The sequence below is a fragment of the Lepisma saccharinum genome, chromosome 1, assembly GCF_977018435.1.
Source record: "Lepisma saccharinum chromosome 1, izLepSacc3.1, whole genome shotgun sequence".
Classification (NCBI taxonomy): domain Eukaryota; kingdom Metazoa; phylum Arthropoda; class Insecta; order Zygentoma; family Lepismatidae; genus Lepisma; species Lepisma saccharinum.
In genome coordinates, this window is record NC_139229.1 from 145,200,475 (window position 1) to 145,225,853 (window position 25,379).

At 34.4% G+C, this 25,379-nt stretch overlaps 3 protein-coding genes across 3 annotated transcripts in view; all 3 read right to left on the minus strand.

Moving 5' to 3' along the window:
- Window positions 1-3,926: 3,926 nt before the first annotated feature.
- Window positions 3,927-4,544, minus strand: LOC145986411 (uncharacterized). Its single transcript, XM_083120399.1, has one exon. It carries the CDS (start codon window positions 4,542-4,544, stop codon window positions 3,927-3,929), a length of 618 nt encoding a protein of 205 aa, XP_082976525.1.
- A 4,402-nt stretch (window positions 4,545-8,946) lies between these two features.
- Window positions 8,947-11,613, minus strand: LOC145986418 (acidic mammalian chitinase-like). The gene is made up of 6 exons (XM_083120412.1): window positions 11,482-11,613; window positions 10,975-11,102; window positions 10,507-10,633; window positions 10,029-10,214; window positions 9,595-9,717; window positions 8,947-9,084 (listed from the first exon to the last, which is right to left on the minus strand). Exons 1-6 carry the CDS (start codon window positions 11,611-11,613, stop codon window positions 8,947-8,949), a joined length of 834 nt encoding a protein of 277 aa, XP_082976538.1.
- A 5,172-nt stretch (window positions 11,614-16,785) lies between these two features.
- Window positions 16,786-25,379, minus strand: part of LOC145986423 (putative chitinase 10) — an 87,401-nt gene continuing 78,807 nt past the window's right edge. The window contains exons 24-33 of the mRNA XM_083120425.1: window positions 21,718-21,734; window positions 20,993-21,059; window positions 20,571-20,756; window positions 20,312-20,412; window positions 19,607-19,738; window positions 19,035-19,162; window positions 18,528-18,654; window positions 17,846-18,031; window positions 17,425-17,547; window positions 16,786-16,938 (exon numbers count right to left, since the gene is read on the minus strand). Of these exons, the coding sequence (XP_082976551.1) occupies window positions 16,801-16,938; window positions 17,425-17,547; window positions 17,846-18,031; window positions 18,528-18,654; window positions 19,035-19,162; window positions 19,607-19,738; window positions 20,312-20,412; window positions 20,571-20,756; window positions 20,993-21,059; window positions 21,718-21,734 (1,205 nt within the window). The 3' untranslated portion in view covers window positions 16,786-16,800. The remainder of the gene's footprint in view (window positions 16,939-17,424; window positions 17,548-17,845; window positions 18,032-18,527; window positions 18,655-19,034; window positions 19,163-19,606; window positions 19,739-20,311; window positions 20,413-20,570; window positions 20,757-20,992; window positions 21,060-21,717; window positions 21,735-25,379) is intronic.

Below are 25,379 nucleotides of genomic sequence, written 5' to 3' on the forward strand. Positions count from 1 at the left end.
ACAGCACAGGACATTGTACGTCAATTATCTCTGAACAAGGTATTGTATTGCGAAAACAACCTTTCCACATCACACGTAGTTAGTCATACATATTCGAAGTCATGCACACTTACCATCAATACCATGTTCACTCCGAACTTGAGTAAGGAACCCCAAATCATTCTGTAAATATCCATCTTTCAAGAAATCTTGAAGTATCACAATGGACTATGTGCTAGTTTTCTCAAACTCATTCACAATCACAACACAGGCAAAAGCTTCAACATTATTGTTATGGAGTCCAGAATAGGATAGTAAGGTACTAATTTACCACGTGCTTCATCTATTTTATGCATTAACTTTAAAATTTGCGATTGCACAAAGAATTAGGAAACTTTATTTTGTCTGGAATGTCTAAAATATGTACATTTTATGTTCTATCCTTAGAAAGGATGCATTTTTTGCGCTGGAGGTAAAATTATGCATTCTTATGTGAAATTAGACTTTGCACATTACATTGCAACCATTTGGTCAGAGCTGATTTTTGAAGCAACAGAAAAAATATGTTTTTACCTAAAAATCCGCTCTTTTTTGTAATGTTTGTTTGTAAGAATACTTTTTGCACAAAAAGGGTAATCGGGTCTGGACCTACAGTTTAAAGTGGGATTGAAACCACTATGTGCCTCCACCGGGTATCGAACATGGGATCCCTTGTTTATAAAATGAGAGCGTTACCAATCTTCTATGTAAGAACCACATCTTTGTGTCTGAGTGTGATGATAATGTCTCTGTTTTCTGTAAACAGATTTGGAACACTACCTGACAAATACCATACATAAAAAAAAAAAATTAATAATTAAAAAACATATTCCACTGAGAAACAGGCAAAATGGTAGGACGGTTCCAACTATACCCTTGCTACACTTAGCGACTACATCTTATCAGAGAAGGATGTAACCTAACTTTATTTATGAATCTCATTAACAGTTGTATTGAGGTAATGAATTCAAGCACACCACAGGTATCTGTTAATAAACTTCAACAAGGTTTTGGTGTACCTTATAATAATTAAATGTATACTTAGTGAAGTGAAGATAAAGGAGAACATATTCTTATTTCTTTCTTGCATTTATTCACATTCCAAAATAATTATATTATGACTGAAGTGCATGAAACAAACAAAGGCATTTGCGAAAAGACCAGACCATCTTTTACATCTAACAGTAGCAATAAATATTCAATTACTCCCTTCCCAAAACATCTAAAATTACCAATAAGCTTTTAATGAATGTAGTGGGTGACAGATTTTAAAAAAGGAAGGCAAGGGTATGATAGTTTACAATTTTCAAACTTCAATCATGTGGGCAATCTCAACCAAAATGCCTGAAGACCTTCTCTCTCAACTTAGTGGTGTAGGAAATTTCCATAATTATCACCTGCCAGTGGTAGAATGGATAGAAATTATCAATATTCGATGACCACTTACCTCCCAATAGGAGCCAAAGTTGAAGGAGTTGATCACATGATACTAAATTCTTTGTTGTTTAATGATCTTGTCCAATACCCTTAAAGATGGAAAATCAAGGAAATGAAATGACAGATTTAACCATAGAACTGTTTGTGGAATATTTGTGGATATGTGGGACTTTTCCCAAAGAGAAGGTATTGAACAGAGGAATGGAGTTACAGGAGGATTTCAACTCCTTAATTGTAAACACAGAAATGCTAAATAGTTTCCTTTGCCTTTCCATTCATCCGTAAAGTCTTCAGAATGCTTCAGATTTCATGTTTTCCTGATTATGTGCACAAAAATATGCAGCACACTGGTCAAGGAGAGGCAGGAGTATATGTGCTGGCTGTATGTGAGTTTATAGAAGTCTTGAGATTCAGTTCCTTGTTTCCAAAGTCTATAAGGATAGTTGCCAAATAATGAGCATTGGTGCACATCAGTCACTGTGAACCCTGCAAAACTCTTCATGCTAGAAGTAGCACAAATATCAACAAGATGGCTGCGTCTGTCAAAATAATGTGTAATCAGAGTAGATTTTACTATTATTATTGAGTATTGTGCAGTGTTTGGATGCAACTAATTACTTGTTATGAAATTACTATTTTTGAGGAATTGTAACTGTAACTCACCACTTTTAAAAATATATAGCTTTAACTGTAACAGTGTAACTTTTTTTTTGCAATAGAAGTAAGTAAAGATATGAACATTTACTATGCGTAACTAAATTGTTAAATTGAAAATTTGTAACTGTAACTGTAAGTCTGTTTTAAAGAGTAACTTTATCCTGTTCTTTTATGTGGCAATTTGGCTGGGAAAGTAAATAACGAGACACTACTAGTAAGTTATTGTTTAGTAAACTGCATTTATATGCATTACGAGTAGTTAAGAATTTCAAGGAAAAATGGCATCATACAACCAAAGAATCTTTCATTTATTCACATTCTAAAATAATTCAATTATGTCTGGTATCTCACTGTTTTAGGTAATTGAATGGGCATGTTCATAATCAATATTTGCTTTCCTAACTTGAGGGGCAGTATCTACCCTGATATCCAGGAAGCTCATTTTGATGTAGATAATGTCTATTTGCACTACAGATCTTTTCTTGCTTGCTGTATTCAAACTTTAACTATTAGATCTCTACACATGTGGTAGATAACACACACAAATTGAATGATCTTTCAGTGTTTTGAATCAGATTTTAGTTAACATTAACTGTTTTTCTAGTTTGGCCTGTTATTTAGTAATAAACTGGATGGAGGCGATTGCATGATACCAGGGGCGGTCCATGACTTTTACAGCAAGGGAAGCACATGTCGTCAGAAATTTTAAAAACTTCATCATCATCATTATTATTATTAACGCTTCCTTTATGAATTCTTCTATCACTAGATTGTAGAATTCATCTTCTGTATTTTCAATTCAGTTTTAGCAGCTTCTTCTCAATTACTGTCCGTTGGTATTTCTACATTAACTGTGAATTCGGTGAAATTATGAAAAAGATTGTTCAGCACTAGCACTAGACACGGGAATTGTTTAAACCAACGAACTTAACTTGAACAAATCAAAAATCCTTTTTCTTCAAGTAAAACAAAGGTTTTTATACTCCCATCGAGATATATTAATCTGAGGAATGTGCGGCACCTAGTTCACTTCTGTGACGAGCCATGTCAAATGCTGACCATAACTCTAGTTCAAAGAATAGAAAGTGTCTTCAGGCAAACTTTTTATCAACTAATTGTAAAAACTTTAATTTCTATTTTTGATTCATTATCACCAGTTTGCGCTGTTGATCTTGCAAGTTTATTCTCGTAGTTGCAAATGTTGTCAGGAGAATTTCAGCGTGGATTTGAGTTTGCCTATGACGCTGTGATGTTTAACACTAGAAGCGCCAGGATTTTTTGCTACCTAGAAGCGCCACCTCCGGTCAAAATGACCGGTATTTAAAATTTGACCATTTCTCAAAATGGCTATTGCCAATAATCATTATGACTAATAAAAAAAGTAAAAAAAGTAAAGTACTCCCCTGTGCTTAGCACTACGCCATGAAGGTGTATAGAGGGTGTGGGGGTAACGCCCCACACTTTCTTGATAAGGTCGTTAGTGAGGGTGATGTGATCAGAATCACCTCCATGACCGCCTTTACCCCCTAGGGTTTCCCCCAGGTACTCATGTTATTCGATGCTGGGTGGGTGCCGGAGTCGCTTCTAACATTAGAAAAGTTCCCGGATTTGAACCGGCTGGGGATCGAACCCGGGACCTTTAGCATGGTAGTCTTTTATTTTTTATGACTAATAAAACAAAATATTTTGTAAAAATATTTTTTTGTAAAGAAATACAAAAATATCATGAAACCTAGTGATCTTTATTTTCCATGCACTAATTACAACAATAAATATTAATTTTCTTCAAGGAAATAAGTTTCCGTCATGAAATTTCACATATTACATTTTTTGCATTTCAGTACCTTTTCTACACCAGAAACACATTTTCCACAAACATATTTGTTGCACATTGAACAAGTGTCACTTGTTTTGTTTTCATTGCACAATGCCACCTGGCATTGGCACCTCTTTCTGGAAACAGAGCCACTTACATTCCCTGCATGTGATATTGATGTTGACAATGTTTTATTGGGCTTTGCATTCAAATGCCCTTCTCTCAGTTCCTCAGCTAATTCTATCAAAAAGTTATATCTCGTAACGTTCCTCCCCGTGACTGCATTTATTGCTGCCAGATCTAAGATATTGTAAAACACATGTACCGGCCATGTATGTGATGAAGCACGGACTGAATATTTGCGTGCGATTTGATCAACAACATCAACACCGCATTTAGTTTTGTTGTAATACTTGATTGTTTCTGGGAGTTTCTTCTGGCTTTGCAAATCTACTTCTACATCTGAATGCATGGATCTTAGGAGTAGAACATTTTTGTTTGGTTTAGCTTGGTATGCACACAATGTAATGTCCCCCTTTTTTAACAAACATGTTTCATATACTTGTGTTTGAATGTTCACAATTTCATTAGGATTCTCCTTTCTATTTTTCTTCATAGTGCCAATTAGGCTTGTCTTCTTCTCCTTTAGCTTCTCAGCGAATTTTAGCGATGTGAAATAATTGTAAGTACAGTAGAGCGTCGATTATCCGAAGTAATTGGGGGACATGGGTGTTCGGAAAACTGGTTTGTTCGGATAATCGAACTGTACATGTTTATTTGCCAAAAAGAAGTACTGTACAGTAAATTTATTCATAAAAACAGGCATCTCTTTAAGTATGTATTAAAAAGTAACGTACAAAGGCAACTTTAGTAGGAATATATAGTATGTGGTACAGTTTATTAAACAAAAATATGTACATATTACATACGCATTTTGCATGAACAATACACACAGTACACAAAATTAACGTTTAAAAAAATCCTTTATTTTGGTCTGTCTAAGCAAGCCTACACGCTTACGAGCAGCTAAGTCACGTACTTTTTTCATTACAGATATCTGAAAGTGAGCGAGTACACAGTTCGGTTAAGCGGTCGTTCGGTTGACCGACGTTCGGATAATCGACGCTCTACTGTATTTACATTTCTACCCGCATTTAGATAAGGTGAAGTAATTCTCAGGTACAGTAACATTATCATTCCTTGATTCATCTTCCCCAAGGTATGGAAAGGCATTGCACACGTATTTGGAATGTACCTCCACTAGCATCCAAAATTTTATACCAAATTTTTCTGGTTTGTTTGACATGTACTGTGTAAATGTACACCTCGCTTTCGAAGGAAACAATTGTTCGTCAACTGTCAGATTTTCCCCTGGAGTGTCCCCTGAGGACACATTGTCTAGAAAATATGCTTACAAACTGCAGTGTTCAAACGAAACTGAGTCCTCCTTCTTATCAGCTTCGACAATACGCCAACATATATGGGAGAGTCCAAAAGAGGAAGGAAGAATAGTGGTGGAAACTGTAAGTGCAACGTTCCAATCGAGAAGTGGTTTTCCATTGAAATACATTAGCCGTCAAAATGACCGGCAACGGCGCTTCTAGGTAGAAACACAAATATTTCCATTAGTATTAATTTTTTTGTAAATAACGAATAGCAGTAATAATGTACTGCAAAATTTAGGAAAAGTCACAAAATTTCAACGCACGAAGAAAAAGGTTTCTGTGTAAAGCAGAAACTGCAATTTGAAAAACGGTCAAATTGACCGGCTTGGCGCTTCTAGTGTTAAGTAAATTATTGATGTCATCGAAACCTTAAAATTCTCCACACACCTTTTACATTTGAAAAAAGATCCTCCCGGAGGGTAGAGTGGTAACGTTGTCGCTTTAGTATGAAGGGATACAGAGTTCGATCCCGGTAGAGACACAACGGACCCCACTTTAAACTGTAGGTCCAGCCCCGATTAGCTTGTCTATGCATGAAGTGGGCTTAGGAGCAGAACTCATTTGAAAATAGGACCCAAACCCAACAGTAGAGTTTTAATGCTCTTCTGGAACCACCTATTATTCCACATTGGCCTGGATTAAAATGTCGAACACATTTTTTCTTTATTACACCCGATAGAGTCTAAATCGGACATTGATCTGCCACCAGAAAAAACCTGCTCTTCTCTTCAAAACTTCTTGATCTCAAGACCTGGATGAAGAGTGTTTCCAGCACCCACCTACTCTCTTTCCCCCGCACCATTAGCTAGCTGCCGCAAGACCCGGAATGAGTTCTGTGGATTCATTCCCTTCGAGTCAATTGAACCGCACTGATTTGGTCAACTGTTAAGTATGATTTTTAAATCTATGTGTTTCATACGAATTCCATAAATAACACACATGAAATTTACTGGGATAACTGACAACGCAACATTCATCCACTGTAAATGAAGAAAAAAATATTGCAATTTTTTTTTTAATGCGTAACTGTGTGGCTGGAATGAGTAGCAGTCATGCGTTCCCCATGCTGAAGACAGCCAAAGATCTATGAAGAATGCTGAATTCTCCCTTTCCCTTTGCCGAGGGTGAGCGACAAGGACACTAATGGTCGTCTGCTGGTGGCTACCTAGTAGGACCACGATGAGGACACACGTCTCGCGGTTTTTACAACAGCCCTGCAACTACCTAAGAATAGTTTGAATGAAACTAAAAATAAATTGACGACATGAACACAGTTAATACTTCTACTTTGTAAGGGAATGACTCATTCCTTTCATTCCATGGAATAACCATCCATGCATGATACAATAAAACAAGTTGTAATAGCCAAGAATAATGCCACAATTGTTTTTACAGTACAATTATTTAATATCAGACATTCTTGATTGGCTTGCATTCCTTTGTGGTCATTATAAGCTGTATTGAAAGTGGAAAACTGGTATTTTCATAAAATGGACAGTTCATTCCATGCAAATTGCAATGGACTATGTGATTAAATGATCATCTGGTCTTAAGTTATGAATATGTTAAAAGAAAATATTTGGTAGATTGCCAGGAGCGGCACCAGGAGGCATGAAGGAGTGCTTGCGCACCCCTTAATTTTCTTCCGTGCCCCCTTCAGCACCCCCTATCCATAACCTATATTTTACCGAAAACATTACCTCTTACAGTGTCATATTATGTCATGTCGTTGTCATATTGAAGGCTGAATTTTAGATACTGAAATGAGACTGCTGTTATTATTTAAAACAGGCAAGCATTGATCCTTCTCTCAAAGAGATTCCGCATTTATTTTCTTGTACTGTCAGCAGTCTATAAAGATTAGCGGCGCTTGTCTTTATTTCTTCAGAATTGTTGTTAAAAATGGTTTCTTCTTGTGTTTCAAGTAGTCTGCTTGTGTTTTTTGATAAATGTATATAGCTCAGTGTTAGTTGTTGTTACATGTTTTCCTTTGCACTGTTGCACGATGGAGGCACATAGTGGTTTGGATCCCACTTTAAACTGTAGTTCCAGTCCCGATTAGCCTATATGTGCATAAAGTGGACTTAAAACAAAGGATGTCAATCTAAAAGTGTACATTTCAGTCACGGTCATTTATATTAATTATTATAAGAGCGTTACAGGAACATTGTAACTTAAAATTGACGTTTTTGTAGAGAGAGTGAGCAACACTATTAGGGGGGAAAATATACCTCGACCCCTCTCCGTGGAAAAATGCCTTGCCTTGCTTGCCTCTCCATAGAAAATAATCCTCCAGTCGTCATATATGTCATTGAACAAGCTGTTTTCTTCAAATTACCAAATGTCGTTGTTGCACTAAAATCAGGCAACAATGAAGCAATTCGCTAGTATTCTTTAGTTTCATTAGCATATGATCATAGATTCCTAATAAAAGTTAATTGATATTTGATTTAGGGACTACAACATGCATGCATATTTCATGTTTTCAACATAGCACCTCCTAAATTTCAATCTGCAACCCCCTCAGCACCCCTAGATGATTAATCCTGGCACCACCGCTGTAGATTGTTATATATTTCCAATGAAAAACTTAGAGCTTATTCTTACTACTTTGAATAGTTACAATATTCAGGTATCATTATCAGTACTAGTGGAAATTGCTAAGAGTACTGGCAAAAGTATTGGTTCATAGTGATATCAGTTCAGCCATACTAAGAACCCTCTAGCTTCAAATACAGTCCACCATCCAAATTTTCGCATGATGGTATGTGGAATGTATTTCACAAAATTACTTGATATAGCATTGTGTTCACTTGTATTTTTTCTAATAATTTTATGAATTTTTCTAGTACTTCCCTGTCATGAGGTTGGGGTGTAAGGTGATTACCTTTTTGGAAAGCACTCTCTTTTATCATGGAAACTGCTTGGTTGGAGTTGGTGTTTTAAGTCCACTTTATGCACATTAAGGCTAATCGGGACTGGACCTACAGTTTAAAGTGGGATCCGAACCACTTGTGCCTCCACCGGGTATCGAACCCGGGACCCCTTGATTACAAGGCAATGACGCTACCACTGCGCCATGGGGGAGGCCATCATGGAAACTGCATTCTTACAGTTCAACAAGGATCTTGTACTACAACCCACAGCTGGTACAATTCTATGTAGCTTTTTGTGTTTTCCTGTGCCATGTCCATTGTTGTGAATACCTCTACGCAGTTTCAATTTTTATCAAAAGTGTAGTAATTTAGTTTTTAGATGATGTTGTTGATATAAAATTCATCTCCAGAAGATTAATCATAGTCACATTAGTTGTTTTTGGTATTAAGATGCTTGTGTCTCCATATAGTATTTTAGTGTGGTTACACCCAATTAATTAAAAAAAATCATGGAAAATCCATCAATCATTAGATCACTTGAAATGGTAAAGCATGTTACATGGAAAAAAGGATAGAATATGTTTTAGTTTTTTTATTTACATATTTCTAATAAAAAAATACATTCCATGAATATGTTTTATCCTGTTTTGAATTTTAATGGATACGCCACTGATCATCATCTGGAAGCTGCATTTACTTAGGCAGTTCCAACAACAATGCTGCTGATTGCATGCAACAATGAATTTGCTTGGTCTCCACACTTAGCATGGAAATCATCAGTCTCCAAAGACCACACCATTGCACCTGCTAGATTCATCTCATTCACATAGTTGGCCTGTAAAGCAAAGTAGATAATAATTAGCTGATTGCTGGGTTTTACACATAATATTGTTGGAAAGAATATGATATTTCTGACATACAAATACATATGTATTTATGTTTTATTTGTATGTTGTGTAACATGAAACAATATTTGTAGAAAAAATGCACTATTTGAAGTTGATGTACAATTTTTTTTTTTCAAATTAACATGTTCAACTTACTAAATTTGAGATTTATCAATTTCTTGGCTGTACAGAGACTAAAAGTGATTTTCAAAAAAATTATCCTATGACAACCTGTCAAGGATTTTCACTCACTACATCCTTTACCTCCCTGAAAAAAACTTGTAGACTTGAAGGAACTAACAGTCAAACTAATACAATATTCTGTTACAAAGAATTTTTCTACAAATATCCAATCCAAGATGCTTTTTATAGAGAAGTGGTGCCTATTAATATGCAATGCAAGACATTTCTCCAAGAAGAATTTTCAAAAACCAGTATACAAATAACATTGAACTAACCTTGAGTGTGACAGCTTCGACATCATCAAAGCCAATCCAATGGTCTCCCTTGTAAATGTAAGGCACTTGGTAGTGTTCGTCTCTCACCAGAGTCCAGCCTCCTCCTTGAATCATCACGCAGATCTGCAATAGAGGGATGAATGTTGTGTTTAATGCTTGGCACCTGTTCAGAAGTTCAGCTAAAATTTACAATCCGTTTATGAATTTACAATCTGAATTTGTAAATACTGTTTTTCATCTAGGACATTTTACAGCTGAAATATGGTATTACATGTGAAATTTAAAAAACATATTATGTGCTGAAATTCTCAATGAAAGTAGAAAGATAAATGAATGTTTTGCATCTTATGGAACATTGTAATTGTTTATATGTAATGATTGAATTTAAAATATGCTAAATGTTTGTTTTAATAATATAATGTAATATAATGTACTTCATTGTAGCCCAGGAAGCCAGCCTCCCTTGTGTAAGGTCCACAGTGCAGGGCTTTGAACCAGGAACTCCAAAATCCATTTTCATTAGGGTCATCCAGAGTGAAGCATCTTCCGTACAAGGGGATTCCCAAGTTGATCTTCTCGGGTGGGGCTCCCAGGCTGATCCAGTAGTTGACACTGAAATTCTAAAGAAGAAGCTCATTGTAAGTATTCTTACATTTAAGGTTTACTAAATACGTTATTGCCTTTCAATGGCAAGAGATAAGTAAATTTTCCACTTTATATTACTGGATGCAAAGACGGGAGTGTGATATAAAAAGTTGCTATATTTTAGTTAGAAAAAGTAATATTCGTCTATTTTCAACAATAATGATAACCATAATTTTCAGAATATACTTGCATAATTTAAATAATCTAATTAAGATTCTGATAATTACTTGACTTAATGCCATTATCTTTATTTTTTAATTTTCTTACTGTGTTATAGTAAGTGCTGTTTCCTTCATCATATTCGGGGTTTCCGTACATTGGGGAGTTGAGTCCAGTGAGTCCATCAAAGGCTCCATGGTAGTCGTAGCTCATCAGGTTGATGTAGTCCAAAGACCTGAAAGGACATGAGAATTCAGACAATCCAAATTTTTAAATATTCTCAGCACCGTGCAAAGTAAATGCTCATCAAACTCCAGAAAAATGAAATTTTACTTGCACAATATTACAGGACAGGTAGTCTCAAATGTATGAAAGAAAGTATCTTGTAGAGCTCAGCGCAGCATCTACATGACACCAAATGACAGAAATTTGTCTTAACTTTTATTACATTATTTTTGTTATAATGTTTGTTCATATTTAAAAACGTAGTTGATTGTTTGATGAAGGGTGTCCTCTCAATGCTCTCACCTAACAGGTGGCTACAAGGAATTTGTAATATATGTGGTGTATACTTACTCAGAGATTCCTGGCACATCATATGAGACATCAAAGGTTCCCTTTCCTGCGGGAACAAGTGCAGTCAACAGCAAGCCTTCTGGCTGAAGAGCTGCCTTGAGCTCCTTCAGAAGGGTTTCATAATTTTCCTGAAAGGCAGATACATATTTGTTTTTTTCATTGAATTAAGCATTAGTACTATTTGAAATACGGAGAAAATGGAGGTGTGCATATTGAATGTGTTTTCATATAAATTTCCAAGAATTATTGTTTTTAGAAACAAAATAGATTAATAATGTTATATATATACGTATAATAGTTGTTTTTTTTTCATTTTCCAAAAGATATTTTGAAAAAATGTTGAGAAAATAATTTTTCATATCTGGTTATGTTCTGAATTTGTGGCAAATATTCAAAAGAAGGAAATTAATTTTGATTTAGTGAGAGAAGAGGTAATAGAGAACCCTGGTTGATCAAAATTATCCTCTGATGTTTCAGTTGGTTACCCTCAGAAGAGTTTCCACTTACCCTGTCCTCAGCCTTTCCACCTCTTGCAGAGCGATACTCCCAATCCACATCCAGTCCATCAAAGTTGTACTTCTTCAGGAACTCCACAGCATTTGTGATGAACTTGCTTCTACTCTCAGCAGTGGCTGACATCTGAATTTGAAATTTTTATGTATTTTGAAATTTTTTTGTTTCAGTTTAGAATTTGTAAACATTTTACCATTATTCTTAGTTACCAGAAAAATATACTAGGAAGTAGAAAATGAATTTATATGTAGACATTTTAGTGCTACTCATATAGTAATGTCAGTTTCTTGAAAAGATAATTATGGAATGACTTTAGTACATGGTCAAACAAAGGCAGTGGTGAATCACCAAATCACTTTTACACAAATATTTAATTAATACAGTATTAATTGGTGATCACTCCTTCCTCCAAGACTTAACTACCCATAAGTATTGTGTGAACACAGCAGGAGACAACTTTAATAAAATTATAGTAAACGTCCCAAAATTTAAACTTCAATCATGCAAGAAAATTCAATCAAAATACCTGAAGAACATTTTCTTTTCTCAAAATTCAGTTCCTCATTTCTCAACTCTATAAGGAAAGTTGTCAAATAATGGACTGTGGTGCACAGTAGTCACTGTGTACCTGGCAAAATTCTTCTTACTTAGAAGTTATGCAGGGCATGGTAATAGATTTTACTGTTTTCCGTGGGCATTCTGTTCTATTGTGGGTTGTGAAGTAAATAGTAGTGACACTATAAGTAAGTTATTATTATTATTATTATTATTATTTGTAAACTGCATTTTTCTCAATTACCAGTGGTTAAGAATTCAAGGATACAGCATGATGTAATCAAACAATCTTTCATACCATCTTCAAAGTAGATCACCATTTTTGGAGATTGACTGCTAATATATTTGGCTATGTTAATCATCAATATTAGCTTTCATAACTTGAAGGCCAGTACCTACCCTGATATCCAGTAAATCAATTTTGATGTGAATAACATCTATTTACACTACAGTGAAAGTTAATATTTTCAAAACAAAGGATAGAACTAGATCAGCAGTTCTCAAACATTTTTGATCATTGTGCAATATAGACTATTGAGGCACACCTGTCACTATGGGCACGTTCCGAAAGTGCACACGAGTTTAATGCATTAAATGAGCTATGGGCACTGGCCATTCAACAAGTCACATCGTGAAGTTTGTTATGGCATTCCTTAAGCCGATTTTTGTGCGATGTATGAAGCTTGTTCTAAAAAAATTGCATCAACCAGGAGGCCGCTTTGTTCAGTCATTTGCTACTTGCAGACAATGAGCATGCATGTTGGCTTCAAGCTGCACTAGTTCGGAAAATGTAATATTATTTGAACAGAGGGTGATATGAAGGAACATGCACAAGATGGGTGTGCCTTAACTGTTCTTAAAAGTTAATTTAATTGACCATGAATGTCTGCAGCCAAGTTTATTTCTGCCAGAAGGACATGCTTTTCACTGGATCCCATGTGGAAACTTTCTATAAACAAAACACTGGAAATTTCTCCTAAATCATTCCTTAAGTGTGTACAATAACTAGTTTCACCAGGTTCACGAGACCCTTATCTTCACTGAATTCATTTGTTTTGTTAAGAATTTTGGAATGCACCCAATGTTAATAAATAACATTATCAAGATATTATATACATAGTCATGTTCTGTATATGTTCATGCTTTCCATGTTAATTAAAATGTTTTTTCGTGGCACACTTTTAAGAATTGTTGAACTAGGCTTGTGATAGATAAGTACATAAATTGTATGATCTTTCAGTCTTGAATCAGATTTTAATTAATATTCACAATTTCTTCTGTGTAGTTTTGCCCCATTTTAGGATGATAAACTTAATTGGAATGATACAATAAAACAATTTGTAACAGTCCAGAATAATGTCATAATTGTTTTTTAAAGTACAATTATTTAATATTCATAATTCTTTATTGGTTTATATTCCTTACTGGTCCTTAAAAGTTGTGTTGAAAGTGTAAAACTGTTGTTTCATACCTAGGTGGTTCATTACTGGAAATTTGCTGTCATAGCATATATTATGTACTAAATTGGAAAATGTAACATTTGATTAGTGTATATTTATGTTGGTAAAAAACTGATGAAGATCTGAATGATTGTCATTGAATAAGCGTAATGTAGCACAGTGATATTCAATCAAACAACATGTGATGTGTTACTCTCATGTACTCATGATTTAATTGGAACCACGGTCCTCCTGTTAACTTTTTAATAGATGTAATATTATGTTTAAACACATGAAACATGTACTTATACTATCCATTCATCTGTTGTTAGTTTTCGTACTTGATTAATTTTGGTGGCCTCACCATCCAAATGGAGCTTAGAGTTTTCAGTCAACTTTCATGGGCTCCTAGTTTGTATGGCTTTGCTGTGGCAACTAAATTTTGTGTTGTTATTTGTTAGGCTGCTGGGTTGTTACTCAGCTTTAGTTATTGTAGCAATGGGATCTAAGTAAAGTGAAGTGGCTGTTACTGCCTCTATTACTAAATTGTAGAATAGGAGGCATGAAACTAGCAATAAGTAGTGTATGAAAACTAGAAGTGAACCAATTCTGGTATTGAAAAGTTGGAATTTAATCACCAATACCAGGTCATTTATTTTTCCAGAATCTGCAAAAATACTGCACGACACCTATACAGAGACTAAATATCCTGGAAATTATGCAGTCATTTATTTTTCCAGAATCTGCAAAAATACTGCACGACACCTATACAGAGACTAAATATCCTGGAAATTATGCATTTTTAAGCTAGTTGATACTACCGGACTAGCAAAGCACCTCAACTTTGGAAAACACAGGATCCAAAATGTTTCAGTTAGGCATACAGCACACGCAATGATGCACTTTCCACACAAGCTGAATATTGACAGTGACCAGGTACATCATGTTTGGCTTCTGCTTTTGCAACAACTCAAACCAGCACATGCAGCAGATGAACTGGTTTCACCAGCACCCCTAGCAGTAAGCGAGGAAACAACAAGATCCTGAAGTCAACCCAACAGTGAAGCATCGAGTTTCCAAAGTGGATGGTGGCAGAGGCCACTGAAATTAATCGAACATTTACAAGTAAGTTTCACAAAAATCATTTTAGTACTCATGTACGTATTCTAATTATCAACCGCATTTTTTATTCCCTTAACATGAATAAATGATTATATTATGCAAAGTTATGAATTTTGCAAAACTTTGGTAGGTACCCATGATATAATTCCAATGAAAAAATTACAATTAATTGTGAACAAATTTAAACAGTTACAATACCCTGTCATAAAAAGTTTGGGCTGTAAAGGAATTACTTTTATGGAAGACACTCAAATGTCAACCTCTCTTCCCTGGAGTACATCCTGGAAACTATTCTTACAGTCCAACGAGGATGTAGTACCTAAACTCACAGCTGATAAAATCCTATGGAGAATTGTGTGTTTTCCTGTGTTTTGTCCATATATGTCCTAAGTACCTCTATTCACCTTCAGTCTTTTTTATCAGAAGTCTAGTAGCAATTCAGTTTTTAGGCATTGTTGATATAAAGTTCATCTTCAGAAGATTCATTACAGTCACATTAGTTTTGTTGGAAGTAAAGGGCTTGTGTGCATGGCCATAGCCAGGATTTTTTTTCTTTGGGGGGGGGTTCACTCATAATTGAATAATTAATCATTTGAATAATAGAAATAATAAATATTATTATGTAATAATAATTAAAATTTCATGATAATGAACCAATTTATTCCAAAATATTATTATTATTATTATTATTATTATTATTAGCCTACTAATTATTATTATTGCTGTTATTATATCCCTGAGGAAACTTTTCTACTCGATCCATCAGATGAATGTATGTACACAACTGCTTTTCTTTCTTTATTTTTCTTACGTTTCATACCGTGTGTACCTGGTAGCGTCATCGCCTTGAAATCAAGGGGTCCCGGGTTCAATTCCTGGTGGAAGCACATAGTGGTTCAGATCCCACTTTAAACTGTAGGTCCAGTCCCGATTAATCTTACTGTGCATAAAGTGGACCTAAAACATCAACTCAATCCATCAATCAATACTGTGTGTACTGAAATGCACTGTTACTATATTTTATTAAGTTTTAGATACCTTCAAGAAAAAGCTGTAAAAGTTAGAGGGAAATTTTAGTCATAAAGTTAATGTTGTTTGACCTGTCACATACAACTTAATTTTTGGAATTTTGAAAACTGTGGAACCAGTTGTTCTTTGAATTAAATAGTAGAATATTAAAAAGAGAAAACATAACCTGGTGCCTGTACTGTGGCCTAAATTTTTCGATCTAACACAGTTTTTATTTGATTATTCTGTTCGAATACTAACTAGATGAACTTTATTTCCTTTATTAACAATAGAAATAACAAACGTTCTGCTATCTTGCAACTTGCAATAAACGACTCCAATTCCAGGGAAAGGGAGGAGAGGGGGTCTATGGACCAATTCAATCCCACTTCTCGATGCTCATAATTTTTCCTATACTTAACAAACAGCGTTACATACAACTATGCACGGCACAAATATGTGCTTTACAGGACCGCATATAGGTTAAATGTATGTTGTAGATCGACCGCTGGGTGAAGCATATTGAACGTAATGTGCTACGAAGCTGGAGATCCTAGGTTCGAACTCCCATTAAGGGAGATTTAAAACGTTATAGAACAGAGAATTCAAAGGTTCAGTCTGATCCAGGAACAACACTGGAAAGAGGACAGCAGAAGTGAAAATGGAGGGTTCGAGGGTGGGCTGTGATTCCAAGAGTTAAACCTCTTTTGCTCAAATTTCAGGAATTCCAAATGTTTGAAAATTCTTGCTCGATCTTCCTTGCATTGTCTCTTGTGTTGTATTTTTTGTGAAGCTTCGAATATTTTTTTTTAAAATGAGTTACAAATTTTGGTTTCTGAACTTCCATTAAGCCAACATGTCAGAAGTTTCGGGGGGGGGGGGGGGGTTGAACTCTAAGAAAAAAAAACCTCTAAATACTGCCATGCTCATGTCCCCATATAATCTGATGGAGGCAAATAACTTTAGTGTTGATTTGATTCACCCATTTATTATTCATAAAAATCAATCAATCAGAAGAATACTTGAAATGGTAAAGCGTATTACAGGTATATAAGAAAAAGTAAGTTTTAAATTATTGCATATATTTATATATTTCTGATCAAAAAAAATTACATCTCATGAATATTTTTTATCCAGTTTTGAATTTTAATGGATGCACCACTGATCATCATCTGGAAGCTGCATTTACTTAGGCAGTTCCAACAACAATGCTGCTGATTGCATGCAACAATGGATTTGCTTGGTCTCCACACTTAGCATGGAAATCATCAGTCTCCAAAGACCACACCATTGCACCTGCTAGATTCATCTCATTCACATAGTTGGCCTGTAAAGCAAAGTAGAAAATAATAAGCTGATTGCTGGGTTGTGAAAAAATATTGTATTTCTCAAATACAAATATACATATGTATATGTTTTATTTATATGTTGATACTATAGAACACTATTGGAGGGGAAAATTTTTCTATTTGAGGTCGCACTGTAATTTTTCTCGAAATTAACAGTTGTTATAAAGTTTTATTACATTAAAGTTTTATCAATTTCTTGGCTTTTTTGTCTTTTAATTATCCTATGGCAACTATTCAAGGATTTTCACTCACTACACCTTTTTACCTTCCTGAATAAACTTGTAGACTTGAAAGAAGAAATAGAGTCAAACTAATACAAATGTTCTTTTTCATAGAGCCTGTTTTTCTACAAATTTCCAACCCAATGTGTTTTTATAGAAAAGTGGTGCCTATCAGTATGCAATGCAGGACATTCCTCCAAAAAGAATTTTCAAAAACCAATACACAAATAACATTGGGCTAACCTTTAGTGTGACAGCTTCGACATCATCGAAGCCAATCCATTGGTCTCCCTTGTAAATGTAAGGCACTTGGTAGTGTTCGTCTCTCACCAGAGTCCAGCCTCCTTCTTGAATCATCACACAGATCTGCAATGAAATAAGCAAATGTTGTGTTTACCACTAGCCCATCTGTTGTGAATACCAGCCTAGACTTTCCACCTTCATTTTCCTTAAATAGTCATGCATGTTTTCTTCTAGTACATTTTGCAGCAATAAATTGTATAAACAGTGAATTTTATTTATATATTCTGTGTTAAAATTCTGAATTAAAGTAGATAGATAAATGAATATTTTGCAACTTAGGAAAAACTGAATATGTGTATATAATGCATAAATTTAAAATATGTTATGTGCTCCATTGAATATCTACTAATGTATAATGTACCTCATTGTATCCCAGGAAGCCAGCCTCCCTTGTGTAAGGTCCAGCAGTGCAGGGCTTTGAACCAGGGACTCCAAATCCATTTTCATTAGGGTCATCCAGAGTGAAGCATCGTCCATACAAGGGGATTCCCATGTTGATCTTCTCGGGTGGGGCTCCCAGGCTGATCCAGTAGTTGACGCTGAAATTCTAAAGAAAATGTTCATTGTAAATATTTAATATTTAAGGTTTACTAAATATGTTACTGACTTTCAATGGCAATATAAAAGTAAATTTTTATATTTTATATTACTGGATGCAATTTTAATAATGCTGCTATTCTGGTTGTGTGAAATGAACTGAGAATTATAAGAGATTTTGTAAACTGAATAAAACAAGATGTCAAGTAAAATAATGCCCTGTGGTCTTGTGGTGGTGGAGGGGGAGAGCACGATTTAGGTTTGTTTGTTGTGTGAAAAGTCTGAATATAAATCTGAAATGGATTATAGAAAGAAATATTAAGAAAAGGCTGGAGTGTGACATAAAAAGTTGCTATATTTTAGTAAATGCATAGAATATTGGTCTGTTTTCAACACTAATTATTACAATAATTCACAAATTATATTTCCATAATTTTGAAAATTTTATTAATGCTATGCAAATTAGGGGATTTAATGCCATTATCTTAATTCTTTAATTTACTTACTGTGTTGTAGTAAGTGCTGTTTCCTTCATCATATTCTGGGTTTCCATACATTGGGGAGTTGAGCCCAGTGAGCCCATCAAAGGCTCCATGGTAATCGTAGCTCATCAGGTTGATGTAGTCCAAAGATCTAAGCAATTGGAAATATATGTTTGAAATTTTCGAAAATTGTAATATAATTATAATTATAATAATTTGAAATACATTTTATTGCTCTTCCCCATATATGCGCCAAGTATAAGTTTTCTTAGAATTAGAAACTGATTGTAACATGTGATATGAATCATTAATGTGCAAAGAGGAATATATTATTTTGCTATTAAAGTTCATTCATAGTGGCGAAACCTATTTGATTGTTTGATTTAGCTTCAAGGCTCTCACCAAACAGGTAGCTAGAAGATATTTGTAATGTACAGTCACGGACACTACCAGCTTGTAACGATTCTTTTGAAAGTCAATGTATTCATTACAAGCCGACAGTGTCCATGACTGTACAATGTGTACACATACTCTGAGATTGCTGGCACATCGTATGAGACATCAATGGTTCCCTTTCCTGCAGAAACAGCTGCAGTCAGCAACAAGCCTTCAGGCTCCAAAGCTGCCTTGAGCTCCTTCAGAAGGGTTGCATAATTTTCCTGAAAGACGGATATGTATATATTTTGTCCAGATTGTACATTAGATTAGATATTAGAACATTTTCAATATAATACATTTATAGTTATCTAATTTCCTCTATGTAGGGTAAGGGAGGTGTGCATATTAAATATATTTTCATAGAAATTGACAACCGTTATTGTTTGAAGGAATTAAAAACACAATAAGGTTATTGATATATATATATATATATATATATATTTTAAAGTAAATATTGGCTTTTGTGTGTTCGAAGAGAAATTCTGAAATTTTCTAAAAAAATCATTGTTGTATCTGTTTAAGTTGTATAGTTTCAGGAAATATTAAAAGGATGAAAATGACTTTGATTCATCAAGTAAGATATAATAATAATGCACAGAACCCAGGTTGAGCAAAATTTTCCATTAATGTTTCAGTTGGTTACCCTCAGAAGAGTTGCCACTCACCTTGTCTTCAGCCTTTCCACCTCTTGCAGAGGGATACTCCCAATCCATGTCCAGTCCATCAAAGTTGTACTTCTTCAGGAACTCCACAGCACTTGTGATGAATTTACTCCTACTCTCAGCAGTGGCTGACATCTGAAGATGTAATGTTTATATATTTGTCAAATTTAAGGACATAGTTTGGAATTTTTTTTTTAAAAAAAACATTTTTCCAATATTCTTAGTTTGCAGGAATAGATACTAAGAAGTAGCAAATAAATTAATATTAGAGAATTGTTAGTCATATAGTAATGCCCGTTGCTGAAAAGGATTACATAAATTTATTTTATAGTAGCTAGCAATGGAAGAGATTAATTGGTACTTCCTAAGTATCGGCACATTCAACATATTGGTTAATCAGTAAAATTGCCACTAATTTTAATAATCCAATATAACTATCAATATCCTATGATTTTTATGTAAAATTTCTATTTTTTTTATGACTATAAATGTATAAGTTATATGCCCTAGTTTTGTGAAGGAGGTCTAAATACAGGATTTTCCATAGTCTCGTAATTGCACATCAATTCCAGAGGTCAAATAACCATCTTAATAGGATTTATGTAATATTATATTAGTTATCAGTTGTGAACATTTGATGTCAGTCAATTCCAAGGAGAAGCACATTTTGAGCATTTATGAAAATTGTGAATTCTGATTCCCACTTACGGTAGAATACTTAGGAGAGCCTTCATTCCATCCACCAATGGCCAGAAGAGTTTTCAACTTTGGATTTTGCTCCTTGAGTCCAGTGAATCTTGTGTATGCACCTGCATGAAGACAGAAAGTAAATATACATTAACAAAGACAGATTTTCTGAGCATATTCCACATAAGTTATTCATTACTACATAAGCTTGAAAATTGTTCTTGAATATCTTGGAAGTTTACATACTTTCAGTATTTTCTGTAGCTGTTGAGCTCATTACCTTTTCCCCAGTTGTCTGGAAGGTCGTTCCAGGCATCAAGAGCCACCATGATTCCTTCATAGTTGAGTCCAGCAAATCCATAGATGAGGTGAGTGCAGAGGAATGGGTCAATGTTCTCTACATCATATTTCCCATCTTCTGGTCTGTAAACAGCCCAACTGCCATAATAACACACTAGGTTCTTTCCTAGAAAATGAAGGTAGAAAGCTTTGTATATATTTAGCATATTTGCTCTGAGGTAAGAAAAATCCATGAATGTACAAATTTTAAGCAATTGATCTGTTTAGAACATATAAATCAATGATCAATAAACAAACTTATCATTGAATTCATAAATTAAGATTTTTTAACAATAAAAATATAGGTATCCAGTTGCTCTTTGTATTCATGACAACACTGGACAAAAATGAAAATAATCATACCAGAAGATAGAGAACAGGTTGCCAATAGAGACAGAAAACCCAATGCAGTTGCGAACCTCATCTTTTCCTGAAACACAGATAAAATATATCATATGAAAAGAAATGTTCAAAATAAGTAGTGCTTATTGAAATATGCAGACTTTTAAAGATTATATTGGGAAATAATTTCAAGTACATAGTAATTTAATTTTATATTTTTTTTCAATAAAAGCTAATAATTAAAATATGTTTTTCCATGTTACCTGTAAACATGTTGTGATGGAACTAATTTGAAATTTTTAAACTCTTAGTCTATACTCTATGTTAATGAAGGGAATATAGCTTTAAGAAATATACAAATGTTTACACAAGATTTTTTATAGCCTTGCTAGAGGTAAAAATTATTTATAAGCAGACCACCTATTAATAGCTTATATATTTGATCGTCGATTTTAGCTAGGGTATTAATTTTAATAATTTTCTACATTTATGTTTACATCATATTCAGTTACACAAAAACTAATATTTATGAATTTTTTTTTTTTTTTTTTTTTGTTTCTGGCTTGTTTCAATTATTACTTCATTATGTAGTTTTCTGTCCTGGGGTTTCACATGTATAGACTTCCTGGATGTGTGTATATTGTAAATGTGATTTACAGTAGCATATGAAACTTGATACTGTTACTAGTGCATTAATCCTGAACTTCAATATGAAATGTTAAGAGAGTGGAAGAAAGTTTACTTACCCTTGTAGTGGAGATGCCTCACTGACTTCCCATCAATAGTTCTGGCTTTTTATACAGAGGACTGAAGATAGGTGTTTATCTTCTCATGGTTTTGAAAGCAGATGTTATTTGTGTAATCTATTCAGATAAAGTGGGAAATACAGCATGATACTGTCACCTGATGTTTAGATGAAAGCTGAAGCAAATATTGCAGCTGACTTGAACCTAGCAAGATAAAGAAATTAGTATACTGGAAACACTAAGTGTTTCCCTTGAAAGTAGGCTAATTCTACCATCTTGCAATCAAGGGGTCTTGAGTTTGATTCTGGGCACAGTGCAGTGGTTTGGACCGCAATATAAAATGTAGGTTGAGCTCTGATTTCCTGAGCCTAAAGTGGAGTTGAACTTTTGCTTATTGAAAAAGTAACCAAATGTAGACACATGCTGTAATAGGTTGTATCATTCTTGACTATTTTATTAATCCTCCAAATATTATCAATGCTCATGGTGGATGTTCTCTGGCTCAGCATTAAATACCAATTAATATACAAGTGGTATCAGTGAGCTGAAGTAGTCCAATCATTAAGGTGTTAAGGTGTCTGACTGCCACACAGAGAGGATCCAGGGTTATTGTTCTCAGTTAGGAACTTTTCCAACAATGTATCTACATAAAGTTGCTCTGGAGCTCACCCAGCCCCTTAATCAATACAGCAACCTTCAATATGGCCAAGATCAAGAATGTGTGGGGTCCTACCTCCATACCTGCTATAACCCTACATGGCAGGGTGAAATGAACAAGGACAGGTGTTCCTTTACTATGTGGTATAGCATCCACATAGCTGGATGCCCACTATTATCATTGCCATTGGGTAGTCAACCTAACCTCACTTCCCCATAGAACACCGTGGTAACTGTTTCTAGCAGGCCAACGAGGCTCTGGCGCCTGGATCCACGGCCAGGATATTCCCCCGTGGAGTCATGTTGTCCTGTGTTGACCCTTAACAGTTTTTAATAGGTAAGTAGATCTTATCCTCAGAAACAGTATAGTTGTAGTTCTTGTTAAGTAATGAATGAATGAGTTTTTAGAATTGAGTGATGAAATTGTAATGGCCATCTTTCATTCTCGATTTTTTTTTAGTTAAAGGGCTTGTTCCCATATCAACCTATGTGCTGATGTGTCCAATATAAAAATCAATAAATCAATCTTTGCCATTAGCTGTTCACCAATCAATCTGTATTTTGAATTTTGACATTTGTAGATGCTCTTCAGGAGTCAAAAATGGGAGGATAAGGCAGATAAATTAAGGGCGAAGATGCGACTTTATGTATTCTATCTTGTTTGTGTTGTTCATTTTTTAGCTGAGAGGAAAAAATGAAAGATTTTCCAATTGATTATACAATGTAAAGAACTAATTTTAACTATGACTCATTTGTTTGCTAGTCTTTTTCCGATGTTATTGCATAATCATATTTTTTTTCACAAGTTATATTACGAGATAATAATAGTGTCAGTCTATTCATATTTATAAAATGGACTAGCCAAATGTTAGTCTCAGTTTGTCCTGATATCTAATTATTTGTACATGTTTAATAACAATAACTACCTCTGTGTATATATTAGGGCTGGCAATATACATATACAGGGTTGATATATATATTATATCAATGCTGAAAGTTCATGGCCGAAAGTTGGTCACCCTAGTCACATGTGATTTGTTCATTATATCACTCCACCTGAAATCACACAGTCTGGGAATCAAACTCAAGACTCTTGTGTGGCAGCCAGACTGGTTGTATTTTATTACAAAATGAAGACTACTTCTGCAGTCGAAAAACTCTTTCAAAGTGTAGCACTTCCACCAGATGCATCAAACTTAGGACCATGTGGAATATCACTAACCATTCAATCAAGTGGAGGCCCCAGAGATTATATATTAGTAATATATAATTGTTGATTCAATATGCATTTTTAAGAATTATTAATTTAATTTTGCTGTTCAGTTAAGATTTGGAAATTAATTAAAGTTTAAGAATTTCTGTTTAATTTTTGTTTTGTGTGAATTTTGGTATTAACTGGTTTTATTTATTTCCAAACAGAGGAATTGTTTTTAATGCAGATGTATTCGAGTTCTTCCCGAACTGAATTTCCTAGTAGCATTTTGAAATTGGCATGACTTTCAAATATTTCTAAAATTCCTCTTTTATGACATTTTGTATTTTATTTTTCTGTTCATAGCAAATTATATATGTACTGCATATGCACCATACCTTATTTTGACTTATATTTTGTAGGAATAATATCTTTCTTTACTTCAAACATGAATGCAAAAGGACATTTGATTGCAATACATTTTGAGTAAAATAATAGGATCACTGTGGTCAGTGACGGCACCAGGGAAAAGTGATTGGGGGGGGGGGGGAATGGGGACGAGAAAATATTTTAGGGGTGTAGACACCTTAAAATGCACGAAAATTATATTCATGTATGGTGTTTGCCTTTTATTCAGAGTGGGCATTTACTGCCTAGTTTAGATCCATATGATTCGTTTTAATAAAGGCATTAATTCTTTTTCTTATTTGTATTTTGCATTGTCTCTAGTGGCCTATTTCGGTGTTGGAAGACAGGTAGAAAATGGTCTAAAATTGTTTCCCCATTTATCATCTTTGTTGAGATGAAACTGCTGATATAAATATTAAAGTTATAAGATAAGATACCGTATTTACTCATGTATAATGCACACTCTTTCCAAAAATTTTGCTCCCAAAAACTGTGGTGCGTATTATGCATGGAATAATTCAGACAGCCAACATGAAACCATACAGGGTCATTCCATGATTTTGGGACACTTGCATTGAATTTTCATGTATACGGAACCCTATCATGTTATATATATCGTTGTAAAGCTTAAATCCTATAGTTTCTGAATATGGCAACAGTATTCCATTCAAGATAACGACACTAACGTGAAATGCGGTTGAAATAAGTTCATCACAAAATGAGGAACTTTCTGATTTCTATAGTGCTTTGGATGAAATAAAACATAAGGAAGAAGAAAACAATAATTAAAATGTATTATAATAATAATAATAATAATAATTATATATATATATATATATATATATATATATATATATATATATATGGAGTGTGTAAATCCCTTAATGGAAGAAATCTTGTGCTGTTAACTCCTAGTTTGAAGGTCCTGAATGTGCCTCGTATAAATGTTACATTAGTCACAGAAAAAGTATATATTTTGAAGTTCTTGTAGAAAAAGTAAAGAAGGAATGAGCAAAACCATGTATAAAGTTTGAAGGGAATTTCACACAATTTTTCACTTTGTAATGTTCTGTAACACCAAGAAAAGCCAGGCAACTCTGGCAGAATTCGAGCATGCAACTTCCGTCACATGGGATGCATATCAGCAGTATTTGTTGGGCAAGATTTAATAGAAAATAACTTCCTGAGCACTGCATATCCATAACGTAATTTTGATCTTGCTTTCTATTATTACAGAATAAATAAGGTGGTTAAAGAGTGAAAGCTTTGGGATGCTAAACACAGTGGAGGGAAAAGGGGGAGGTGAGTTATTGTTTACACAAGAGGATATTCTCCTCTTAGTCCACATAGCAACAGGTGACTCATTGAATAGGTATGATGTTATTCACTCTTGATCAGCATAGCA